Below are 22,909 nucleotides of genomic sequence, written 5' to 3'. Positions count from 1 at the left end.
TTTTAAGCTAGTCCTTCTGGCTGCACATTTCCTCATTTTCAGAATCTGGCAGTGAGATATGCTGCAAGTTCTGCCCGGTGAGCCGGCAGCAGCAGGGCAGTGCCACTTGGCAGGGTAGCCGGTGGTGGAGTGTGTGCTCTTCTACTTGGAAAATGGGTGATGGAGAAGCTGAGTGGCTGTAACCTGCTGCCCTTGGCACCTCCACCCAGTGGCCGGGTATCATGGGCTTGTGCCCAGCCTGATTTGTGGAAAACATCCAGTCCTCCTGGGCAAAGAGTAGTAGCAGATGGTGCAGGAAAATGCTGATCTGCAGACCGTGGAGCTGATAGGAAATGCTTCTAACTCAATATACTCAACTGTGTGGAGGAAGACTTTTCTAATGGCTTCTCAAGAAGGGGACTACTGCTTCTGTGGGTTTTAAAAACAAGATGAAATAAGCAGTTGGCAATGCCAAATGAAACAAAACAAAACCAGCCCATTCAAAAGTCACTTAGGAAAGGAGGAGACAGATTTTCTCTGCTTAGTGTTTTATACAGAATTCTTTTAACTAGCCCTTGGTATTATTTGCTTCTCAAAACAATTAAACATTTTGTTCTTATTTTCTGTCAAATCAAAGTATTACTAGACCAGTTTAGAGTACTATTTTTAGTCAGTTGATTAAAAAATGCTCTAGTAAAATAGAAAAAATGCATATGAAAAAATTACATAAATGTCTTTGCATTAACCTCCACTGCCTTAGGTGTATGGAGATTGTTTCTTTGTTAGATGAGTTAATACCAAGACACCCAAAAATGGCCATTCTATTGATATTGAGAGTTAAGTTAGTTAAGAATATATACCTTTTGGTAATACACATGAAGGATGGAAAAGAAATGAGTTTTAAAGTTTGGCAAGAAAATAGAGCTTCTGTTATAAATTAAGAAGTTAATGGTTGAACTTAATTTTGAAAAAAGATGAATAGTGTTTAATTCAGTTTCACTGGGGAGATTAGGAGACTTTTTCTAACTTGTTTTCTAAACCCATTAATGTTTCTTTGAGCCATCTATTATTATGAAATTAGACGGGAGTTTGGAAGTGGCCCAGGGAGCAGGTGTGTTTGGGAGTAGAGGTGGGGACACTTGCAGGTATGTTTATACCCTGAACTAAAACAGGGGAGACTGAAACAGAACATCTGATGGGTAGGAAGATGTAATTAAATGTTATAAACCTAAGGCCTGATGAAATTAGATGGGAGTTTGGAAGTGGCCCAGGGAGCAGGTGTGTTTGGGAGTAGAGGTGGGGACACTTGCAGGTATGTTTATACCCTGAACTAAAACAGGGTAGACTGAAACAGAACATCTGATGGGTAGGAAGATGTAATTAAATGTTATAAACCTAAGGCCTCCTTTTTTGGCTCTATTTATTTTTAATAACTTGTTTCACTGACCTGAAAATTGTCACCTGATATGCAGACGTATAATATATTTGCCCATATGATATAACTTGTTGATACGGCCTGTTTGTTGATATGACCTGATATATTACATATCTTCTTATCAAAGAATGCAGTGCTATACTAGATATCTGCTTTAAAAGGACTCATGTTGAAATTATGAGAAATGGTAAAAGAACTCCATCCAACATGATGCTGTTATTTCTTGTAATGCGGTGTTTATGAAATTGATGAGCAACTCTTTATTTGTTGTTGAAATTTGTTTTTCAGACTACATTGACAACCACACAGAGAGAGCTGAGCCAGCTGCAAGAGCTTAGCAACCACCAGAAAAAGAGGGCTACCGAGATCCTGAATTTGCTGTTGAAGGATCTCGGAGAGATAGGTGGAATTATTGGCACAAACGATGTGAAGACTGTAAGCCAGCTCCTCCTTTATCTTCTCTACCTGCTGTTATCGTGTTGTGATTCTAGCATCTTCACTTTATTCTTTTAAGTGTTCAACTTTTAGCTCCGTGCTTTGAATCTTCCACATGCCGTATAATATTTGGGTGAATGAGAAAAGGACTGTCTGAATGATGAAGTGAATGATTGTTGGGAGGAGAAGGAGAAAAAAAATTGACCTTTCAAATCTAGGGAAGGTCTTCAGCTCCTGGCTGGCTTTATTTGTAAATTGGGTTATTTCTCTGCCTTATTTGCCATTGTCACAGAGATTTGGAATTGGATAGGTGAAGCAACAGTTCTAATCTCAAAATTGTGTTTCTCTTTTTCTATAAGAGCCCACTGGAGCAAAAATTCTCCCATCCAATCAGTATGAATTGATAAAGTTTTCAGCAGTTAGTAATAGGACTCTAACATTGGCTTAAGAAATAAAGCTACATTTAATTATTCAGAATGTGAATTGTGTTTCTCTTTTTCTATAAGAGCCCACTGGAGCAAAAATTCTCCCATCCAATCAGTATGAACTGATAAAGTTTTCAGCTGTTAGTAATAGGACTCTAACATTGGCTTAAGAAATAAAGCTACATTTAATTATTCAGAATGTGAGAAGTCTTGAATCTTGCTATGCAGGGTGTGATCTGCATCACCTGGGAGTTTACTGGAAATACAGACTCTGAGGCCCTTCCTCAAAACTACTGAATCAGAATCTGCATTTTAACAAGATTCTTCAGATGATTCTTATGGTTATTAAAGTTTGAGAAGCAAACTTTGGTTTGGTGCAGTGGTTCAACAACGTCAAGGACCCAGGCGTTTTCTCTTACTTTCTTTCTGCTATCCTAAGCCTGTTTCCTTTCATTTCCTCAGGATTTTGCCTCATGGTAGTAAATTAGCACCAGTTATCACATCGTCTCTCAACTTCTACATCCAAGACAGGATGAGCTAAAATGGCTGATTGCTCTCATCCAGGAGGGAAATATATCCCAGAAGTCCCCGACAGGNGTTAGTAATAGGACTCTAACATTGGCTTAAGAAATAAAGCTACATTTAATTATTCAGAATGTGAGAAGTCTTGAATCTTGCTATGCAGGGTGTGATCTGCATCACCTGGGAGTTTACTGGAAATACAGACTCTGAGGCCCTACCTCAAAACTACTGAATCAGAATCTGCATTTTAACAAGATTCTTCAGATGATTCTTATGGTTATTAAAGTTTGAGAAGCAAACTTTGGTTTGGTGCAGTGGTTCAACAACGTCAAGGACCCAGGCGTTTTCTCTTACTTTCTTTCTGCTATCCTCAGCCTGTTTCCTTTCATTTCCTCAGGATTTTGCCTCATGGTAGTAAATTAGCACCAGTTATCACATCGTCTCTCAACTTCTACATCCAAGACAGGATGAGCTAAAATGGCTGATTGCTCTCATCCAGGAGGGAAATATATCCCAGAAGTCCCCGACAGGCATACCCTTATACCTGGTTGGATGGAATTGGATCACATGACCACCCAAAAACTGCAGGGGAAGCTGGGAAAGCAAAGGGGACTAGGATTATTATAATTGGCTTAAGCCAATCAGGATTAATCCCCTGGGGTTGTACACATTGGTGCTCTTGATAGCAAGGAAGTAAGGGAGGTGGGAGAATGCGGGTGGTATAAAGTTGTCCAGAAGCTAAGAATAGAAGGGAAAGAGAATAAAAATGTTGCAGCTACGAACGATTGACAATTTGCCATAATATAGAGAGGCCATTGTTTTCATTAACCAGAAAAAGAGGTTATTTTAAAAAATAGCTTTATTGAAGTATAATTTACATAAATAAGCTACACATGTTTTGACAATTTGCCATAATATAGAGAGGCCATTGTTTTCATTAACCAGAAAAAGAGGTTATTTTTAAAAATAGCTTTATTGAAGTATAATTTACATAAATAAGCTACACATGTTTAAAGTGTACAGTTTGAGAAATGTTGACATATGTGTACACTCACGAAATGATCACCACCAGTAACAAATGAACGTATCCTCGATCTGCAGAAGTGTGTGGGGCTATTTCCGGTCTCTCTGTCTGTTCTGTTTCATTGATCTAATCATTACGCCACAATGTTTTGATTACCGTAGCTTTATAATAATACAGCACCGTGTACAGAGTAGTCATTGATAAATGCGTGTTGATTTTATCAAGTTGGCAAATGGTGTTATATTGCTTAAATTTGTCCTACCGAGCCCCTAATACCAAGTTCTTTGAGTTTAGCCATTTTACCTTTAAAGGCTGAATTCTACATCAATCTGCTTAGGAGCGACACTCAGGTTGTGAGTTGGAGTTGTTAAATACTGGAAAAGGCTCCCAAGATTAGGTTTCCATTTATAGACTATTTCTGGGAAACAGAAATAGTTTTCTGGATGATGTAACAGGTCTAGGCTTAGAGTATATGACCTCTTGTAAACTTAATCATTCTTTCATGGAACCTCTGTTATAACTGAATATTTCATGAATCCTTGTGAATGAATCTAATTTTAGCACAGATGTCTCAGGTACTGTAGGGTTAATCCTATTAAGCTCCAGTTTGGTGATTTTATGTTTGAGGATTTAATTTTTTGAACCATACATTGGTTTTAAGCAATAAAATTCTGACGTTGGGTGATTAAATGGCTCTCACAATATGAAGGTGGAGTTGATTTATGGGAAGTTGGCGCCTGCTGCTGATAACGATAAAGGAGAGCATTTTTATGCTGAGTTCTAAAACAGAGCTGATGAGAATGCTAATGAAATCAAAGAGTGTCTGGGTGCTTTGGCATTAAGAAAAAGAGTCTTTCCCTTTGGGAATCTAAAGTATGATTGAGATTATTTTTAAATACTCAGTTGGATGTTTTTAAGATTATTTTTGGATTCCACACATTGGATGCCCTAGTTCATTTCATTGATGTCTTTCACTTATAGATCATAATATTCTTAATCATTCTGTTTCTTCCCCTTATAATTCTGATTTAATCAGAATCACTAGGACGATATGAGCTAAAGGAGGAGTTTTATGACTTTGGGCAAGTTGCTATACTTCTCTGGGCTTCGTTTTCCTAATTTGTAAAATGACAAGATGAGCTCAGATACCATGACTTCTACATATATTTGTTAGATTTATCGTTATGGGAACAGGCACTTTTCTTACTGGTTATACTATCAATTGATATGGTAATTCTTTTGATAGGAAAACAAGCAGATCAAGGAAATCTGTTTCAGTGATTTTTGTGTTTTTGTTCCTCAAATCCTATTCAGTTCCCACAAGTTCTCTCCTGGTATAGGACTTCGGGGAAAAGATGTCTGCTGGAGTCTCCCTCAGTCCTTAGTTCCAAAATACGACAGATCTGAGCAACAGGAAACAAAAAAGCCCCCATATTTCCTCAGCTCAATCCTGTCTTGAAATATTTCCAGAGTTCAGGCATTATCTTCAGTTAACAAAACAAGGTGAGCCCAGTAAATGACAAGGTGAGCCTGGCGTTAAACCGGTCCAGGTTTATTAGTGAGCCTCCTCTCCCTTTATGTACCTGTGTCACTGGGCTTACGGAAAACAAAGATTTCCAGCAATCTAGCCACAAACTGAACAGGAAGATGAGGGAGAGTAAGTGAAATGGCTTGGTTTGGCTGCCTCATTTTCTTTTGACCCATGCTGACTTCTTTTAGTCCCATCCTGACTTTTAGACCTTAGAACGTGAACAGTCACTGTACTTACCTTTTACTTGGCATAGAAATGGCAGTAGTTCCTCCCCTTGCACAGCCACTGTGTTTTTGAGAGATGGGGCTGGGTGGAGGTGACTCCTCTTATAATCAGGTGGAAACGACCAGCCGCATCTTCCCATGTGATTTCTTGGTGGTGCGGTCTTTTCTCCTGGATTGGTCGTGTGTTTTTGAGAGATGGGGCTGGGTGGAGGTGACTCCTCTTATAATCAGGTGGAAACGACCGGCCGCATCTTCCCATGTGATTTCTTGGTGGTGCGGTCTTTTCTCCTGGATTGGTTATTGGTGCTGGATCACATGGTGTAGTATGTACTGCTGGAGGCATTGTCTGACCCTGGGAGCGTTAAGCAGCAAACTCTGACTATTCTTTTTGAAATAACAGTGTACTGGAATTACTGGAAACTTGTAAACATGAAACCACTAACTACATGAATTCTGCAGCGGTAAGAGATTTCATAGTTAAAAACCATTCGTTTGGGGTATTGCTTTTTTCCATCAAGCATGGACTCAAAATCTCCTTTTAGACGTCCTAGGATGAGAGTTGGCTTCAGAAGTTTCGGTCCGGTTTGGGGGAAGAAATGTCCAGCTGTTACTGTGGAGGAAGTCCATGGTTACATGTATATTTTTACTCTTCCCCAGCTTACATGTCATCTGGGCACAGAAGACACCTAGGATGAGAGTTGGCTTCAGAAGTTTCGGTCCGGTTTGGGGGAAGAAATGTCCAGCTGTCACTGTGGAGGAAGTCCATGGTTACATGTATATTTTTACTCTTCCCCAGTTTACATGTCATCTGGGCACAGAAGACAAAGTTTTGTGCTCTGACAGAGCTGCAGGAGAGGGGCTTGTTCTCTTCCCAAGGTACCCCAGCTGTAGGTTCAGCAGCGCTTTCCTTCCAGGAGCTGGTGCTGGTGTAGGCTGTGAATTCCATATGCAAGAGATGTGCCTTCCTTTATCTTTCCATAGAATCTGGATGATATATGGGATATACCTGGTCAGGTGTAGGGAGGTGTTTCTCATCCCTCTTTCATGTTGGACCAATGATAAAGCTTTTCTGACCCAATACGAGGTACTTCAAAAAGCTTGTGGAAAAATGGAATTGAAAGATAATATGAATCTTCCCATGAACCTTTGAAGATCCCTCATATGTCCATGCTGTTGGGTTATAAAAAGAATGTGACGAGGAGTGGTGGTGGTGGGCAAACCATTAACAGTCAGAAATGTAGCTGGCTTAGCAAGGACCTCCATTAAGGCAGTCAAAAATTGATACTTGTTGAAATTCTTGCTGTTAACATAGATTCTGCATTGTGTTGATTGACGCTGGAGTCATTTAATAAATACTGTTGTTGAATTTAGAGGCAGGTTCACACCAAGTTACAGGCACTCAACGTCCAGTACTTTGTATTTGCTACCAATTTTCAAGGCTGATACCTTGTTCCAATCTCTCAGCTCTCAAATGTTTACTGAAAAAAATAGTTATATGACAATAGCTGTAATGACAAATGTGGGCAGTTAGAGTGTACTGTGGAGCATCAAAAAACCATGGTTGGAGTCATCGTCTTAGGACCAATTGAATCCCGTGTTCTCGGGCTGGATTCTGGACAGCGCTCTCTGTTTTCTCCTAGGTGCTAGGCTGCCCTCTGGTGGTTAAACAAAATACACGCAGCGTTACTTCCTCATCTGGTCAATTACCCTTCAAGACCATGTTTACCTCTCAGCAGATGGGATTCTGTCCCAAGTATCTTGCTTCAATTTTTGTTTTTACTAGAACTCTGAAACTTAGAAACCAAACATAGATCATGCAGGAATGCTGGCTGTCAGAATGTTCTCTTCCAAAGGTGGATTTAGACTGTTGTTCTCAGATGATCTTAAATAATGAGCTAGATTGCTGTCTATTTGGAAGGGGCAGGTGTGAGAGGCAAGGAAAAATAGATTGGTAGTGATTAAAAAGTCATGAGAGGAGGGAGACCTTTATTAAGAGGGGCCTTTGGTAATGAATGATACATTCTTATTCATTAGATTTTCCATTTTATTGAGGAGTATATAGAGAGTCCTTTTTATTTCAGTTCTTCCTTATAGAAACATGTTCAAGGCATTAGACTACTTCTCTACCTGAATCAGCAATCTATAGATAATATAACTGAAATTTTGATATGAGTTTCTGTAAGGATTCAGGGTCACCTTTAGGAACATTGGGACTGACTGCTGTTATAGAGATGTAAGGTGTAAGACGTTGAATGGAATACCTCTTAGAAGTTATCTCCTTTTTAAAATCATCAGTGTTTTTCTTCTTTTGATGTCATCTCGTTTACCCTAAAAATCAGTTATAATTAAAAACCTGGTTAATTGAGGATTATATTTAATAGAGATTTTCCTTTGAAAGTTTCACTTGAGGTTTCAGAGAACTTGGAGTTGAATGTATAGTACTTTTCAGAGAATATTTTTGTCTTGCTCTGTGATTAGGGATTCTTAACCAGAAGTCTGTGGACATCTTAAGTTTCCATGGACAGGTTTCAGGGGCTCCACGAGCCTCTGGAAATCACAGGCAATGTTTGAGTGTGTTCCCTCCTGTGCTCAGTTGGCAGATGTGAATGGAGTCATTGAAGAGGAGTTCACTATGGCCCGCCTGTACATCAGCAAGATGAAGTCAGAGGTCAAGTCCCTGGTGAACCGCAGCAAACAGCTGGAGAGTGCCCAGATGGACTCCAACAGGAAGATGAATGCCAGCGAGCGGGAGCTGGCAGCCTGCCAGCTGCTCATCTCCCAGGTGAGCGACTTTTCTCGTCATTTCACACCCTTGTCCTCTTGAGATCCGTTCCCTCCATGCCCTTCCTGGTGCTGATGGTGTGGAACAAGGAGAGTTGACTGACTTTGCTTTACATAAGCATGGCTTCCCCAGGCAATGACAGCCCAGGTTTATTCTTAAGGCTAGATTTTGCTGTGTGAATTCTCTTAAGTATCTTCCCTTTTCAAAGGATCTATCTGTCTACAGATGGATAAATAGATAGATAGGGATATGTAATGAATGGACAAGATCGAGTGGAATCTTTAAAACTCCTATCAGCTAAGACAGTATTCCTGCATCTTTTAATCTCTACCACAGGTCCAATTTAATCTGGAAAATTGGGAACTACTGCTACTACTATTACTATTAGTAGTATTACTAATAGTAGTAGCAGATAACATTTTATTTAGTGTTTACTCTGAGGCACACACTGTGCTATGGCACTTTACATGCATTTTCTCACTTGATCTTAAGAAAAAGTCCTGGTAGGCAGATTTTATTATTGTATCTCTTTTTCAGGTAAGGAAACTGAGACTTCGATGAAATATATTGTCTAAACACATACAGACAGTGAATAGTAGAGCTGGGACTTAAACCAAAGTGTGTGTGAATCCAAAGCCCATGTCTTCAGGGGCTTTTCAAGCCCAAGGGCACAATTCATTTGCTGAATGAGTAAGGCTGCTCTTCTTCCCTTTGAAATGGCATTTTCATTTTTGTAAGGTTGTTTCAAAAACAGTAACCCAGTTTCTGGGCTGCCACTGGTATCCGAGTGTGGTGTTTGGGTTTGAGGTTTCTGTGAGTGGTCCAGTTGTGTGCTGCTCACTGCCTTATGCCAGACATAAAGCAGCCAAAGTCATTTGGAGGAAACAGATACCAACAAGGATTGGTGTGTCAAATCATACGAGAGACAGACAAAAACGTACTTCGTTCTGGTATGCTTTTAAGCATAATAATATGTAATCATAGAAACATCTTCAACCTCCTTGTCTAAGATGGATCCACAAAGTTCCATTTTATAACTAACATAATAAGCAAAAATATATTGCAGAGATTATTCAATGCCGGTGTGTGATAGTGAAATTGATACATTCATACATTGTCAGTAAAAGTATAATTTGGTTAGTCCTTTTGAAAAACACCTTGAAAATCCAAAACCATCAAAATGTAAGTATATTTTGGTCTTGTAATTTCACTTATAGTATGTTTCATAGGTAGTGAAAATGAAAATTTTTTTATTTCATATGGTATTAACATTTCCTGATTAAAAATATTAAAAGCTTATATGCAAAGTGTTGAGTGCAGTGTTATTTTATATTATAATAAAAGTAAATTGATAGAATAATACCATAAAGTTACATGGAAGAATATTATGCAGCTCTTATAAAAAGTCTATAAAACCTAGCTATTTGGAAAGTATAATTATATAAAGTTAAGCGAAAATGAAAATGCTGAGTTGTATCTATTGCTGTGCTTTGCAACTTTGTAAAAATGCATTCCTATAGATAAGACCAGGAACATAAGGGGGAAATAGTTGATAAATTAGAAGTGGTTTACGGGTGAAATTTATACAACTTTTCCTGGATTTTCTTTATATCTTTATAATTTATAATCTTTATAATTATATATTTATCATTTATAAAAAGACATTTTTATAATTTATACAAATCGAGGCAAAAAACGATAAACTTTAGGGAACAGTGCACCTACAGTGTGAGTTCTAGATCACCTGTGAGACCAACACCACATGCTTTGGGCAGTCCTGTCCCAACAGCCGGAGGCTAAGGCCAGGGTACAGAGGCCCTGCAGCCTACAGCCACCAACTACTCTTTCTAGCCAGACATACCGGGTCCATGTCCAAGTCCCTTCTGCACCCTCTGTGAACTGACGGAACCAATGGGCTGTGTCAATTGTAATCTGTGTAAATAGGTGGGGAAGAAACAGTGCTGGGCCTGGGTGTGGACTCAGGCCTTTAGAATAGGGAGTTTCTAGGTCCTGAGTACTCAGAGTGTGGTCTAGAAAGGGATGTGGGTTCAGGTGGGCATGCTCCCTAGGCCTATGAATTCTTTGCTCAGTGGAGTGGGGTGCTGCCAGAGAGGGCCCAAATGGGGTGCTCTAAAGTGTGGGGCCCAGGACTGGAGCCCCCAGTGCCCAGGTCTCAGAGTGACACTGACTTTGAATATGAGAGGAGTCAAGAATATTAGGATATTTGGGGGTTAAAGAATACCTGTGATAGAAATTTCTTCCTACAGCAGCGACAAGCACAATTTTCCATTAGGTGTCATTTTGCACTCTGCTACAATCTACTCAAAGCAAGAGATTTAGTCATCATTTCCTGGGGTTCAAAAGTAACAGAAACCTTGGCTCTTTATTTTCTGACTTGATCTGAGGAATCTGACAAAATATTTCCAGCTAAAATGCTATCTTCTTTGTTTACACTCATCCTCTTCACCAAAAGCTATGCTTATAAAATGACTGCTCCCACTGAGTTGCAGTTCCCCAAGAAATTATTCGTTATAGTTGAGTCTCCAGGGTCTTCTGCCTGAATGTGAGCTCCCCAGATCTGGAGTGGGGAGTGTTCTGCATATTTTCATCTGCCTAGAAGTCTCTGCTGTTCCTGTTTAGCCAACAAATTCCCATTTATTCATTCATTCCACTGATATAATTTATTAAGCACCTACTTTCTGTCCACATGGAGCTAACAAGGAAAAAATAGACAAGACAAATCATGTAGAAGTTGGGTGCTGTAAGAGAATGTTGGGGTCTCAGTGATAGACGCTAGCCAGGACACTGTGTTGGGGGGGTGGGCAGTGCGATGGTCGGGGGTGAAGGGAGCTTCCCAGGGAGAGGAAAATGTAAAATGCAAAGTCCTTGAGACAGGAATTGGTGTGTTTAAGGGACAGAAAAGGAAATGACTTAGTGTTTGAGTTGCAAAGACAGAATCCAGAGGCACATGTTCAAAGAACAAGACCGTCAGCCCTGCACATTTCCCCAGCCCCTTCCTCTCCAGCACACTTTCCTATGAGGATAGAAAGCTTGGGCTTTGGGATCTCACATTAAGTGGATGGTGGGGAGGGTGTAGCATGAGCAGTATGTGGGAAATGAGCAGAGAAGCACATGGAAGAATCAGAGGACTGTCTTGGTCCATGATTCCGAATCCTGAGCAAAGAGCAAACTATGTACCATTTGGTGTTGGTGCTCAGAAAAGGAACACAGGAACTCTTCCTCTGTTGTGTTGTCACATTGTCCCATCAGAGTGTCCCAGGCAAGCCTGGATGACCACATGTGGGAAATGAGCAGAGAAGCACATGGAAGAATCAGAGGACTGTCTTGGTCCATGATTCCAAATCCTGAGCAAAGAGCAAACTATGTACCATTTGGTGTTGGTGCTCAGAAAAGGAACACAGGAACTCCTCCTCTGTTGTGTTGTCACATTGTCCCATCAGAGTGTCCCAGGCAAGCCTGGATGACCACGTGCTAGTCATTTACTCTTCCTTTTGCTCATTTGCTTGCTGAAAGCATGAAGCCAAGATCAAATCCTTGACAGACTACATGCAGAACATGGAACAGAAGAGGAGGCAGCTGGAGGAGTCCCAGGACTCACTCAGTGAAGAGCTGGCCAAGCTCCGGGCCCAAGGTGAGACTGATTACTTTGCACTTTGCAGGTGTCAAGCACTTGACCTAAATCAGACAGTCTCTAGTTGGCTGGAGTCATGATGTATAGTTTGCTCAATTAAAGCATTTCTAGGTCTACTGAAAACAATGGCATAACTGAAAAAAAAAAAAAAGAGAGAAATTTCTAGAAGACTGCCCCCACCCTGAATCTGCCCTTCTTCCAATTTTCCCTCAGTTCACCCAGCTGCCCAAGTCAGAATCCTCCCTCCCACCCCCACCACCTACCTCTGTCAATCACCAAGGCCTGTCCCTTCGACCTGCCAGATGCCCCTCTAGTTCTGCTCACTTCTGTCTTCACTGCCACTGTCCAGGTTAATTAAGGATCATGTCTACATCCATCTACCGAGGTGCCAGTCTGCCCTGGACTGTGCTACATCCCAAGGGATGTTACTAAAATTCAGATTCTATCTGGTATCCAACCCCATGCCTCTAACCCTTCCCTGGCATCTCGTTGCCTGAACTTGTACCATGGCTTACTGGCACCATCTGCCCTTCAACAAGCACTTCCCTTTGCCAGGCAATCTCTGACCTTCTTTGCTTAGGGATGTGCATGACACATAGGAAGCAATAAATATGAATAAGTAGAAGCAGACATTCAAGAGAGGTGACCAGAAATGCAAAAACTAGGACAGGATTAAGAATGTATGCATCATGCTATGTGAAACCAGAAAACACGTGGTGGGTTGCAATGAAAATTGTCCTTTTGGAAAACAATTTGAAAATACATATTAAACGGGCCGGCCCGGTGGCGCACTGCTATAGTGCGCCGCTTGGGAAGTGCGGCGGCGCTCCCGCCGAGGGTTCGGATCCCACATACAGACCGGTTCCCGCTCACTGGCTGAGCGAGGCGCGGGAGCAACACTGAGGGCTGCGATCCCGTTGCCGGTCCCGGTCCGGTACGGGGGCAACACTGAGGGTTGCGATCCATTGCCGGACACGGAAAAAGACAAAAAAAAAAAAAAAGAAAATACATATTAATAATTGTAACTTTTTTTCATACCTTTGATCCTTAAATCTCAAATAGTCATTGCAGAATTTTTGATCAGCAAAAACAAAAAAAGAAAAAGTAGAAAGCCACTTAAATGTCTAACAGTTAAATACTACGGTACATTGTTTGATAGAACATTTTTTTCACATTGGAGATGAAATACATGAAGGTGTGCAGCAATGCTTATGATACATTGTTAGATTAATAATGACGATACGTAGTTTTATCTTTACTGTGGTTATAACTATGAAAAATGAATGTATGCTTGTGTTCCTAGAAGTTAATATTTAAAATAAAAATGGTTTTGATAGGGTAGTAGGGTTGGCAATGATGCTATCCTTTTTTATTTTCTTTATTGTTGTTGTACAGTTATTTGCTCATTAAATACATTTTATTTTAGATGGCAAAGCAAATTTAAAAAAGAACATACCACCCTGCTATAACCTTATCACATTTTCTTTATGCGATGATGAATGAAGGTTAGAAATAGAATGTGCCATCAAAAACTGGACGCAGAAAGGAATTTTTCCCTCTTGTACATGATTTTTGCAGTGGTAGAAGTACAGTGGAACAGACTAGAGAGAAATAAGGAATTGCTCCCCCTGCCCCCACCCCACTTCCCCAGGTTGGGCTGCCCTTCACACCATGTGCCCAGGGAGCTCCAGGGACCGACAATACGAGGAGACAGGAGGGTCATGCAGCCCCGCCCCAAATAGGGGGCCTTCCTGTTTCATCTCGAAAGGGTTATGTTACATTTCTATTTCCCTTGTTCTCATCCTTCGGTTATGTTTTCCTGTTCCAGAGTCTTAGAGAATGAACAGCTTGCCCAGGGGAGGTAAATTAGCTTTTTCTGGAACTCCAGCAGTGGCATGAATCCAGATGTCACCCGACAGTCACAGCTTGCTTTATAATCTTCAAAGCATGTCTATGTACATGACCTGAGGAGTCTCTCAGAGGCCAGGAGGGAGACAAGTCCTCCACGGTGGGAGGTGCTTTAGAGCCAGGTTTCAGTTCTAGGGCAGCCTGCTCACAGTCAGCACACCCCAGCCCCATTGCCACTCTTCCCTGGGGGCTCTGATCCAGATGACTTAAGAAATGGTGCAGGAGTTCTTCACTGGAGGTCTGTTTCTTTATGTTCTGGTTGTAATTGGTGATAGAAGCTGATGTTTCACTCTATGGCCATTTCTCTTGTTTTTTATTTTTGCTTTTGGGTATGAGTCCTGCCAATTAAATGTTAAATTGTCATTTAAAATTCAAAACAGAAAAAATGCATGAAGTCAGCTTCCAGGACAAGGAAAAGGAACACCTGACGCGCCTGCAGGATGCTGAGGAAATGAAGGTGTGTACGGCCGCCCCTGCCACCGAGCCTGGTGTGCCTCTGATGCGTTTGAACTAGATTTTGTTGCTGTTCTAGGAAAACCTGTCACTTTCAGACATGTGCAGGCAGCGTAGGAAGGAGAGGGAGGGACCCTTGCTGGGCACTCAGCTGTTCTGAGTATGGCCTGGCTTGGAAGTGAGGTGACCACGGAACGTCCAGAAGCCCTGAGACGTCCGTGGATGGTGGTTATGTCACGTTAATACCTTTGTCTTCCCTGTTCCTGAGGAAGAGAGAAAGGGCAGCACCCCAGTGACTGCGTGGGCCACTTTGTCGGGGTTAACTTCTGAAGAAACGTCCACCCTTCCTTTCAATAGAAGGAAACCTCTCTCTTCAACCTTTGTGAAAAACACTCCAAATTTGACTTTCCATCTTAAACATAGAAATCTTTATTTTGGTCACATTTCGAACAGTAAAGGAAAATACAGGAAAAATGATTGGCAAATAAGACTCTTAAGTGAATAAAATGAGATATGAGAAGATGTAGAATTTTTATTAGTTTTAGGCAAACTGTGAGCCTCACCGAGCAAAAGCCCGTGTTAAAGCCATGCCCACGCGTGACCCTGCTCCAGCCACAGAACACAATCATGCCTCTCCTGGACAGCGGCTCTTCTGTTTTCAGAATACTTTGGTGGAAAGGTCTCCTTTGAACATCACCATAACCTGTGTAGTGGGCAGGGTGGGGGCTGTTATCTCAATTTTACAGGTGAGGAAGTGCCACTCACAGAGGGTACTTGGCTTGTCTGAGGTCACCCGGGTAGTAAGAGGACCGTGTCCTCTGACTGACCTGGCTAGAGAAGCCTTGTAGCTCAGGTGAGCTTAGAAGGTCAAGGGGAAACTTTAATTAATTAGAGGACTAATTTGCTGCCAGGGCTCACTCAGTTTTATAACAGTCCTTGGGTTTTGTTGTTCCAGTAAAGCCAGGTTGGGTTATGGGGGCACAAGAGCCAGAAATACTCCCAGTTTTAGGATCTGATATCTGGGATGTGGGGTGGAGGTGGACACAGGTACAGGGCTGTCACAGAGTGGCTGAGTGCCAACGAGTGGTGACACATCTCTCTTGGCCGGGGCTACAGAAGGCGTTGGAGCAGCAGATGGAGAGCCACCGGGAAGCCCACCAGAAGCAGCTGGCCAGACTTCGAGATGAGATCGAGGAGAAGCAGAAAATCATTGATGAGATTCGGGAGTGAGTCGGCCCTGGGGGCTTGAAAGGGTGTGGGGTGGGCATGACATGGTCCTCTTGGGCTGACGTGGGGGGCCCCGTGGGCTTTGTGCTCTGCCATAGTAACACCGTGGCTGGACGTGCTGCTCCTGAGGCCCATGCCCCATCTGGAGCTGAGCCTCCTGGAGCTCTGGTGTGGCAGTTGGCAGGCGGGCACAGCTGTCTTCCTTAGTCCCAGAGGCAACTTGGTTGGGCAGATGTGTGCCCCAGTAGATAGGGAGACTATATGTATGAAAATAAGCCTCCTGGAGCTCTGGTGTGGCAGTTGGCAGGCGGGCACAGCTGTCTTCCTTAGTCCCAGAGAGGCAGGGTCACATTGGCAACTTGGTTGGGCAGATGTGTGCCCCAGTAGATAGGGAGACTGTATGTATGAAAATATGAAAAAAAAAATTGGTCCTGATTCAGGGGTTCCGATAGGTTTATAAACACACCCCAAAGAAGACAGTCAGCACCCACCACCTCCTTGCCCCAACACACACAAGTACATGCTCACTGGGCAACTCCAGCCACCTGGTCACATGTGCACACATCTTAGGGACCCACGCCCTTACATGCCTGCACCCTCAAAGGTGCCAGCAACCCATCAAAGGTGCCAGCACTGCCACCAGGATGGCATTATTGCTGTTTGTCTCTGGTGGCACTCCCCGCATGGCCAGACTCCTGCCTTGTGGAAGCCTCTGAGGAGCCTCCCTCCCCCACTCCATGATGCCCTGTCCCTCCTCCTCTCTTACCTTCCCCCCCCCTCATTAGCAACACAGAAGTCACCCAGCTGAAAGGTGCCTTTGGGACCCTCTCCTTGGGGTTCTAAACATTTTTGTGCAGTGGATCCCCTTGGCTGTCTCTGAACCCCTTTGCAGAATAATATTTTTAAATACTCCAAAGAAAAGATGTAGGATTACAAAGAAAACCACTTACACTGAAATACAGTTCCATCCACTGATACCCAGCCCCCAGGGTCTAGACCAGAGGTCCCCCCCCCCACACTTTCTGGAAAAGAAGATACAGATTTCTATATGGCAAGCAAGGTGAAATGGTTTACTTAAGGTCACATTGCTAATAGGAATCAGACTGGAGTTAGAGTTTAATTCTCGAGACCACTGATCCAAATCTCTTTTCAGTGTATGTAAGCTGCTTGCACAGTGCATTTGCATTTTGAAAGAGGAGAATGGTGACTGAAGCAAAGGCCGATGGGTGCGGTCCAGACTCTGCGCACAGTGCACCTAAGGAAGGCACTTTGCGTCCTCTCTCCCCTGCTCCTCTGGGTCACCCCCATGCTATCACTCATGTTGTGCTTTCCCCTTCAAGCGTGTCTCATGTTCATTATTCTGATTAATCACCCTCAAAACATTCAACTGGAAGGGAGGGGGAAGAGAGAGGGAGAGTCGGTGAGCGAGTCAGTAGGCGGGACGGGACGCTTCCTTAAAGGGACTCTAGGCTTTCCTTCTCGTAGTGTACAATCTGTTCCTTTACAGTCGCTTAGGCATGGCCACACAAAATGTCTTAGGAGTACGGGGCTGACCAAACGCCCCCACCAGATGGCAAGTTTCTGATTGCAGCAGAGCCCGACTCTCCACTTCCTAATGCTTCTCTCTGCACGCCCTCCTCCAGGCTCTGCAGAGCAGGACTTGGGAGATGTTTTCAGAACATCTGACCAGCGAGGAGGGAAGGTCGAAATGGCCAAATAAGGTTACCTGGCTGAGTGCATGCCGTTGGCAGGGCTGGAGTCTTCAGCAGGATTCTTCTGACAGGGCTTTCTTTCTGTTTCAAAATCGGTCCTTTTCCCATCTCATTATTTTTCCCCGGAGGCTCTTGCACAGGCAAACTATAAATACATCCTCAAAGCCTTTATGTATCATGACTCTTAGATGCTCCCCAGAAATTAGTTTTTACTTGGGCAAGGAGGAAGCTGTGAGGTTGTTCTCTGATCTCTCAAAATCCTCCAGAATTGCTGCCTTTATTGTACAGAACTAATGGGTCTGGAACAGAACCTCGGTGTTAGCTGGATGACTCAGAATTTCAGGCTGATGTGGAATATATTGCTTTTTCCTCTCAATTTCAGTTTGAATCAAAAACTGCAACTAGAACAGGAGAAGCTCAGTTCTGATTATAACAAGCTGAAAATAGAGGAGCAAGAGAGAGAAGTGAAGCTGGAAGAGCTCTTGTGAGTGCACTCTAAATATTTCCTCTCATCCCTGTGACATTCTGGTTAGACTGAGCTCATTTAAAAACAGGCAGTGGCTATTTGTGTGCTTGTTGGCTAGTTTCGCTGATTTATCTGTAGATGCAAATAGTATCTGCTTAAATCTCTGATTCCCCTCTGGTGGTTTATGATTCCTTTCTGTTTTTTAGATTGCTCAATGATAAAAGAGAACAAGCCAGAGAGGACCTCAAAGGGCTGGAGGAGACAGTGGTATGTTGTGATATTCCCCAATTCATTTCAGTGTCAAAGACCAGATTAATTTGTGATGTGTTGGATTATTTATTCTAAAATTTTATCTCTGTATATCTTTCTTGTGTATCATTTTAGTCATGAAACATCTTGTGGAAAAGTGGGATATGTAGAATTTATTCCCCAGCTCTTGACAGACTCAGTCAATTCACGGATCCATCCATTCATCCTTAGAGCTGCAACCCTAGAGCCCCTGATCAAGAATTAAACTGAATTGCAAGTCAATGCCTATAATTTTGCAGCCTTTGCACTTTGAAACTTCCACTCAACATTCGACAGATACTTACTGAGAACTACTAAGGGCTGCATTCTTCTAGGTGCTTGGATATATCAATAAACAAGAGAGATAAGACCCCTGCCCTCATGAAGCTTACTCTTAGCTGGGGGAGGCACAGTACACATTAAGGAAGCAAAACATGTGTTCCATTAGGTGGTTATAGAAGGTGCAGACAGTGCTTGGGGACCCATGAAGAGGTGACATTTGAGCAGGAACTTGAAGCAGGGGAAGAAGTGAGCCATGGGGATGTCTGGGGGAGAGCATTCCAGGCAGAGGCAATAGCTTGTGCCAAGGCCCTGAGGTGAGCCCATGACTGGCTGAGTGAGAGAGGGGTAGAAAGTGGCCACAGAGAGGTAAAGGCTGGAGTGGATGCAGGCCAGGTAGGGCCTTGAGACCTGCAGGGTTTGGGGCAGAGGAGTGATCGACCCGCTTGCTTTTGGAAAGGCTCATTATTTGAAATCCCAGTTGGTTTTCTCTGTCCTGCATCTGGACCCACTGGCTTCTTCTCCTCTGGTCGGCTTACAGCTGCTGTGAAGGGTGGCTGCCTGGCTCTGAGTGTCATGCCACACAGCCTGTGTCTCAAGACAGACCATTCTTTTTTTTTTTTTTTCCCTTTTTGTCTTTTTTTCGTGACCAGTAACGGGATCGCAACCCTCGGTGTCGCACCCGCACCGCGCTCAACCAGCGAGTGGACCGGTCTCTATATGGGATCCGAACCCTCGGCGGGAGCACCACTACGCTCCCAAGTGCCGCACTCTACTGAGTGCGCCACCGGGCTGGCCCAAGACAGACCATTCTAACATCACCTCTCAATTGGGTGAAAATGTGCACACACTTGGGCCGAGCCCGTGGCGCACTCAGGAGAGTGTGGCGCTGGGAGCGCAGCAGCGCTCCTGCTGCAGGTTCGGATCCTATATAGGGATGACCGGTGTGCTCACAGCGCTCACTGGCTGAGTGCGGTGTGGCCAGTCTCAAAAAGGACAAAAAAAAAAAAAATGTGCACACACTTCATGTGATGCCACAACAGGGAGAAACGGTTATTTAGAAACAGTCATACATTTTGGTTCCATTCATGTGCCCTGTGAGTCTGTGGGGGACTGAGCCCATCTCCAAGAACCTGGTGAATCCCGCTGGAGCTACATGGTTGCTCAAGCCCTTGGCCAGGACTCGTCGTTCCCCAAAGCCAGGGAGAGGGAACGAGGGCACAAGCCATTCAGGACAGAAGCAAGAGACCCGTGTTCAAAGGAAGCTAGGCCTTCCGAGTGTGGCGGGGAAGTCTGCAGGAGGGTGGCTGCAGGGGAAGCTGAGACCAAGCCGCGCAATTGCTTCATCTCCATCTGTGTTACCAGACAAGTGATCCTGCAAATATAGACAATTATAGAATTTCACAGAAATATTGAACATGAGCATTTTGCTATATTCCCACCAGCCAGGGATAAGTGATACTTCAGAACATTTTCTTCCTTTCCCCCATGAAGTCTCATGCACTGTCACCCTGTCCTTGCCTTTCCACGCTCATATACATGCTTGCTCACTTTCACCTCCCTCTCTCTGCAACTCACACCCACAACTAACTCACATGCTCCCGCACACACATCATTGCACTCGTGGTGGCTGACACACACCACATAGGCCCTCCCTCACATGGCACACTGCTGCACTCTCATCCACACACCATGGTTACAACGTGCACACATGCACACACTCAGTGCACCTGTGACCCTCCCCACACACAGTCCCGCTTGCTCACGCACACATACCCACACTGCTCACTCATGTGCTTTCTCATGCTCACTCTTGGGCATGCTGTTGAAAGGATACTTAGCGGCTTCTTTTGCCTTTTCAGAGGTCTGACTATGTCGTTTGAATGACGCATTTTCCTTGCTGGCCTCCTTGTCTCTATCCACTCCTCCCACCCACCCTCCCGTGTGCTCACTCGCAATTGCACGCACATGCAGATATGCACGTGCACTCTCTCATACATGCAGTGTTTGCCGTTTTGGACTTGGATGTTTTCATTCAGCCTTGGGATCCTCCCCACACTGTAAATGTCCTTCAGCAACAGGCCAACCGTGCTGTGTGTGCCGGGCACAGGGCCTGCTCTGCCTCCTTTTATGGGTGGGCGGGTGGGAATGGAACCTGCCACCCAGGGGCTGAAGCCTATGCAGCACATGGCAGGGGACAGTGGGGAAAAGGCCCACTGGCCGTCACAGTGTGCCTGGGCCCCAGGCAGCCCTCTTGCCTTAATAGGACACTATCTGGGCTCTTCCTGCCACATTATGGGCCTTGTATTGCCACCTCTCTGGTCTCACCCTAACTGACCACTGTGACAGGGAGCTAAGCCCTGAGCTTTTACGTGGGGTGCAGCAGCCTGTGCTGGGAAGAGATTTATTTGAAGGAAGCAGGTCAGTCAGGGAGTGGAGAAATGATCATGAATATGATGGAGGAAAAATCCTTGCCGCAGGAAGCCAAATGATAGTTGCCTGAGCATAAATGTGTATAAATATAATTTATAAGCTATTTTAAGTGTCCATAACTATCCCTCCACTCTGTTTGTTGTGAATTCACCTAAAAACAAACAAAAATGAGAGAAAAGTTGCCATCACTTACACCCCAGGGAAATGCCTGGCCCTTGGACAATGCAATGTGTCTTCTCTTCCCATTTCCCTTTGGCATGGTGGAGTTTTTCATGGAAAATATTAACTGTGATTACAACCCAGTCAGTAATGAAATCACTGAAGCAGGAGTGAGAGCCTGCAGAGTAGTTGCAGGCATTAAGGGGCGAGGTAGTGGGGACCGAGCTCCCTCTGGCAGGGGTGCAGGGTGGCATGTCTGCATGAATGCCCACACTACCCTGCACCCCTACACTGGCAGGTGGCTTAGCCACAGCCAGGTACGGTGTGCACATTATTCATAATAACAAGATCCATTTGGCTTCCTGCAGAAAGTAATTTATCTCATCCAAGCACGCAATTGACTTCTGGTGCTTATTTTAACACAGAATGGGACCTGGTAATAAGACCTTTAATTAACTGAGAACCTTTTTTTGCAAGACAGTGTTTCCATAGCTTTATAACCTATTTCTTCCTTTTTTTCTGTGAGCTTGTGTAAGCTGCATCCCTTGACATTCTATGTTGGAGTAGGTCAGTTTAGACAGATGAAAAGTTTAAATGTGGAGTTTTATCTCTCTCCTCCTTTTTTATGGAAAAATATTTTACAAGGAGCTAATCATATGTCCTGTAGTAAAGACATGGAGCCTTGAACAGAAGGAGATAATATTTTGATTTTCTGATCTTTTTAACAGAGATCACAAGGTTTGACTCAGACTTTGCCTCAGCAATCCAATTCATAAGGGTTTAATTATAGAAAATAATTCAAAATGAAGAAAAAATGCCCCCAAGAAGTTAATTATAGTAAAGGTGTAACAACAACAAAAGGAAATAATAAAAGTCTAATGAAGAAATGGCTTGTATGATATGAAATATGATGTGTCAATAAATTGACAGTAGTAATGTTTATTGATCACCTTACCATGTGACAGAAATTGTTCTAAGAGTTTTATAAAGATTATCTCATTTAGTCTTGACAACAATGATGAAGCAACCACAACTTTTATCTTGCTGTTACAACTAAGAAAACTAAGACACAGAAAGGTTAGATAACTTGCCCAGGGTCACTTGGGTAGAAAGTCCGTGAAATGCCTGCTTTGTAAGTTCAGTGATGTAAAGCAAACGAACCTGTGGCCAGAAGAGGGGTAGAGACATGAAAAATGCCAGTCAATGAGGGCGATTCACTTTTAATTTAAACTTGTTGGTATTATATATAATGTTTATGTGATCAACAAACAAACAAAAAGAAATAAAAGAAAAAAGGAATCTCTTCTGATACAGCATAGCTCCCTGGGAATTTTGAGAAAACTTTTGAATTTTCGTGGCTGAGAAAAAGAACAGTTCCCTTAGAGTACAGCAAACAAGCAGGCTTTCTTCTAGTTTCCAACTCATTGTCTGGGTTTCCAGTCTCTGTGCCATGAGGTGCTCCTGGTGAAGACACTGGGTCCGGGGGTGGGCACAGTGTGGTGGGCGAGGCACAGGAACTGCAATGGCACAATAGCGCTGAGGCTGGGCTCGAAAAGCAAGTGTGGTTAAGTCTGGGATTAGTGATCTGCTGCCAAATGGATCATGGATTCAGTGTGTTCCCTCACTTGATTGGCATTTTAAAATCTTCTCTTCCAGTCTAGAGAGCTGCAGACTCTTCATAATCTCCGTAAACTCTTCGTCCAGGATCTGACCACCCGAGTTAAAAAAGTGAGTTCTATTTTGTTGGACTGGGACTGAGGAGAAAATAAAAGATGGACAGGAAGAATAATTTTCCATGGAAATGTCACTTGCTTAAATTGGGGCTGGCTATCCTTAAAAAATTAATTATTTCATGTCAGAGAATTTATTAAAAGAATGTGCTGGAGGCAAAAAATACTTGGGAACATTTTCCATCTAATTTTTCCTTCTTAGTAAAAAGAAGTTATAAGTGCTTTCCATGGCCTTCATTTCAAAT

The 22,909-nt window shown here is 43.3% G+C and overlaps 1 protein-coding gene across 1 annotated transcript in view; it reads left to right on the top strand.

Annotated features, from left to right (window-relative positions):
• The window catches only part of KIF5C (kinesin family member 5C), a 150,811-nt gene that overhangs the window by 112,389 nt on the left and 15,513 nt on the right, over positions 1–22,909 (top strand). The window contains exons 16-23 of the mRNA XM_008583506.1: positions 1,703–1,849; positions 8,169–8,357; positions 11,892–12,009; positions 14,298–14,374; positions 15,487–15,596; positions 17,692–17,793; positions 17,982–18,042; positions 22,591–22,662. Of these exons, the coding sequence (XP_008581728.1) occupies positions 1,703–1,849; positions 8,169–8,357; positions 11,892–12,009; positions 14,298–14,374; positions 15,487–15,596; positions 17,692–17,793; positions 17,982–18,042; positions 22,591–22,662 (876 nt within the window). The remainder of the gene's footprint in view (positions 1–1,702; positions 1,850–8,168; positions 8,358–11,891; positions 12,010–14,297; positions 14,375–15,486; positions 15,597–17,691; positions 17,794–17,981; positions 18,043–22,590; positions 22,663–22,909) is intronic.

This window comes from Galeopterus variegatus, unplaced genomic scaffold (genome assembly GCF_000696425.1).
Source record: "Galeopterus variegatus unplaced genomic scaffold, G_variegatus-3.0.2 Scaffold2946, whole genome shotgun sequence".
NCBI lineage: Eukaryota > Metazoa > Chordata > Mammalia > Dermoptera > Cynocephalidae > Galeopterus > Galeopterus variegatus.
Note: the sequence above shows the minus strand (reverse complement) of the source record. Positions and strands in the feature narration are given on the sequence as shown.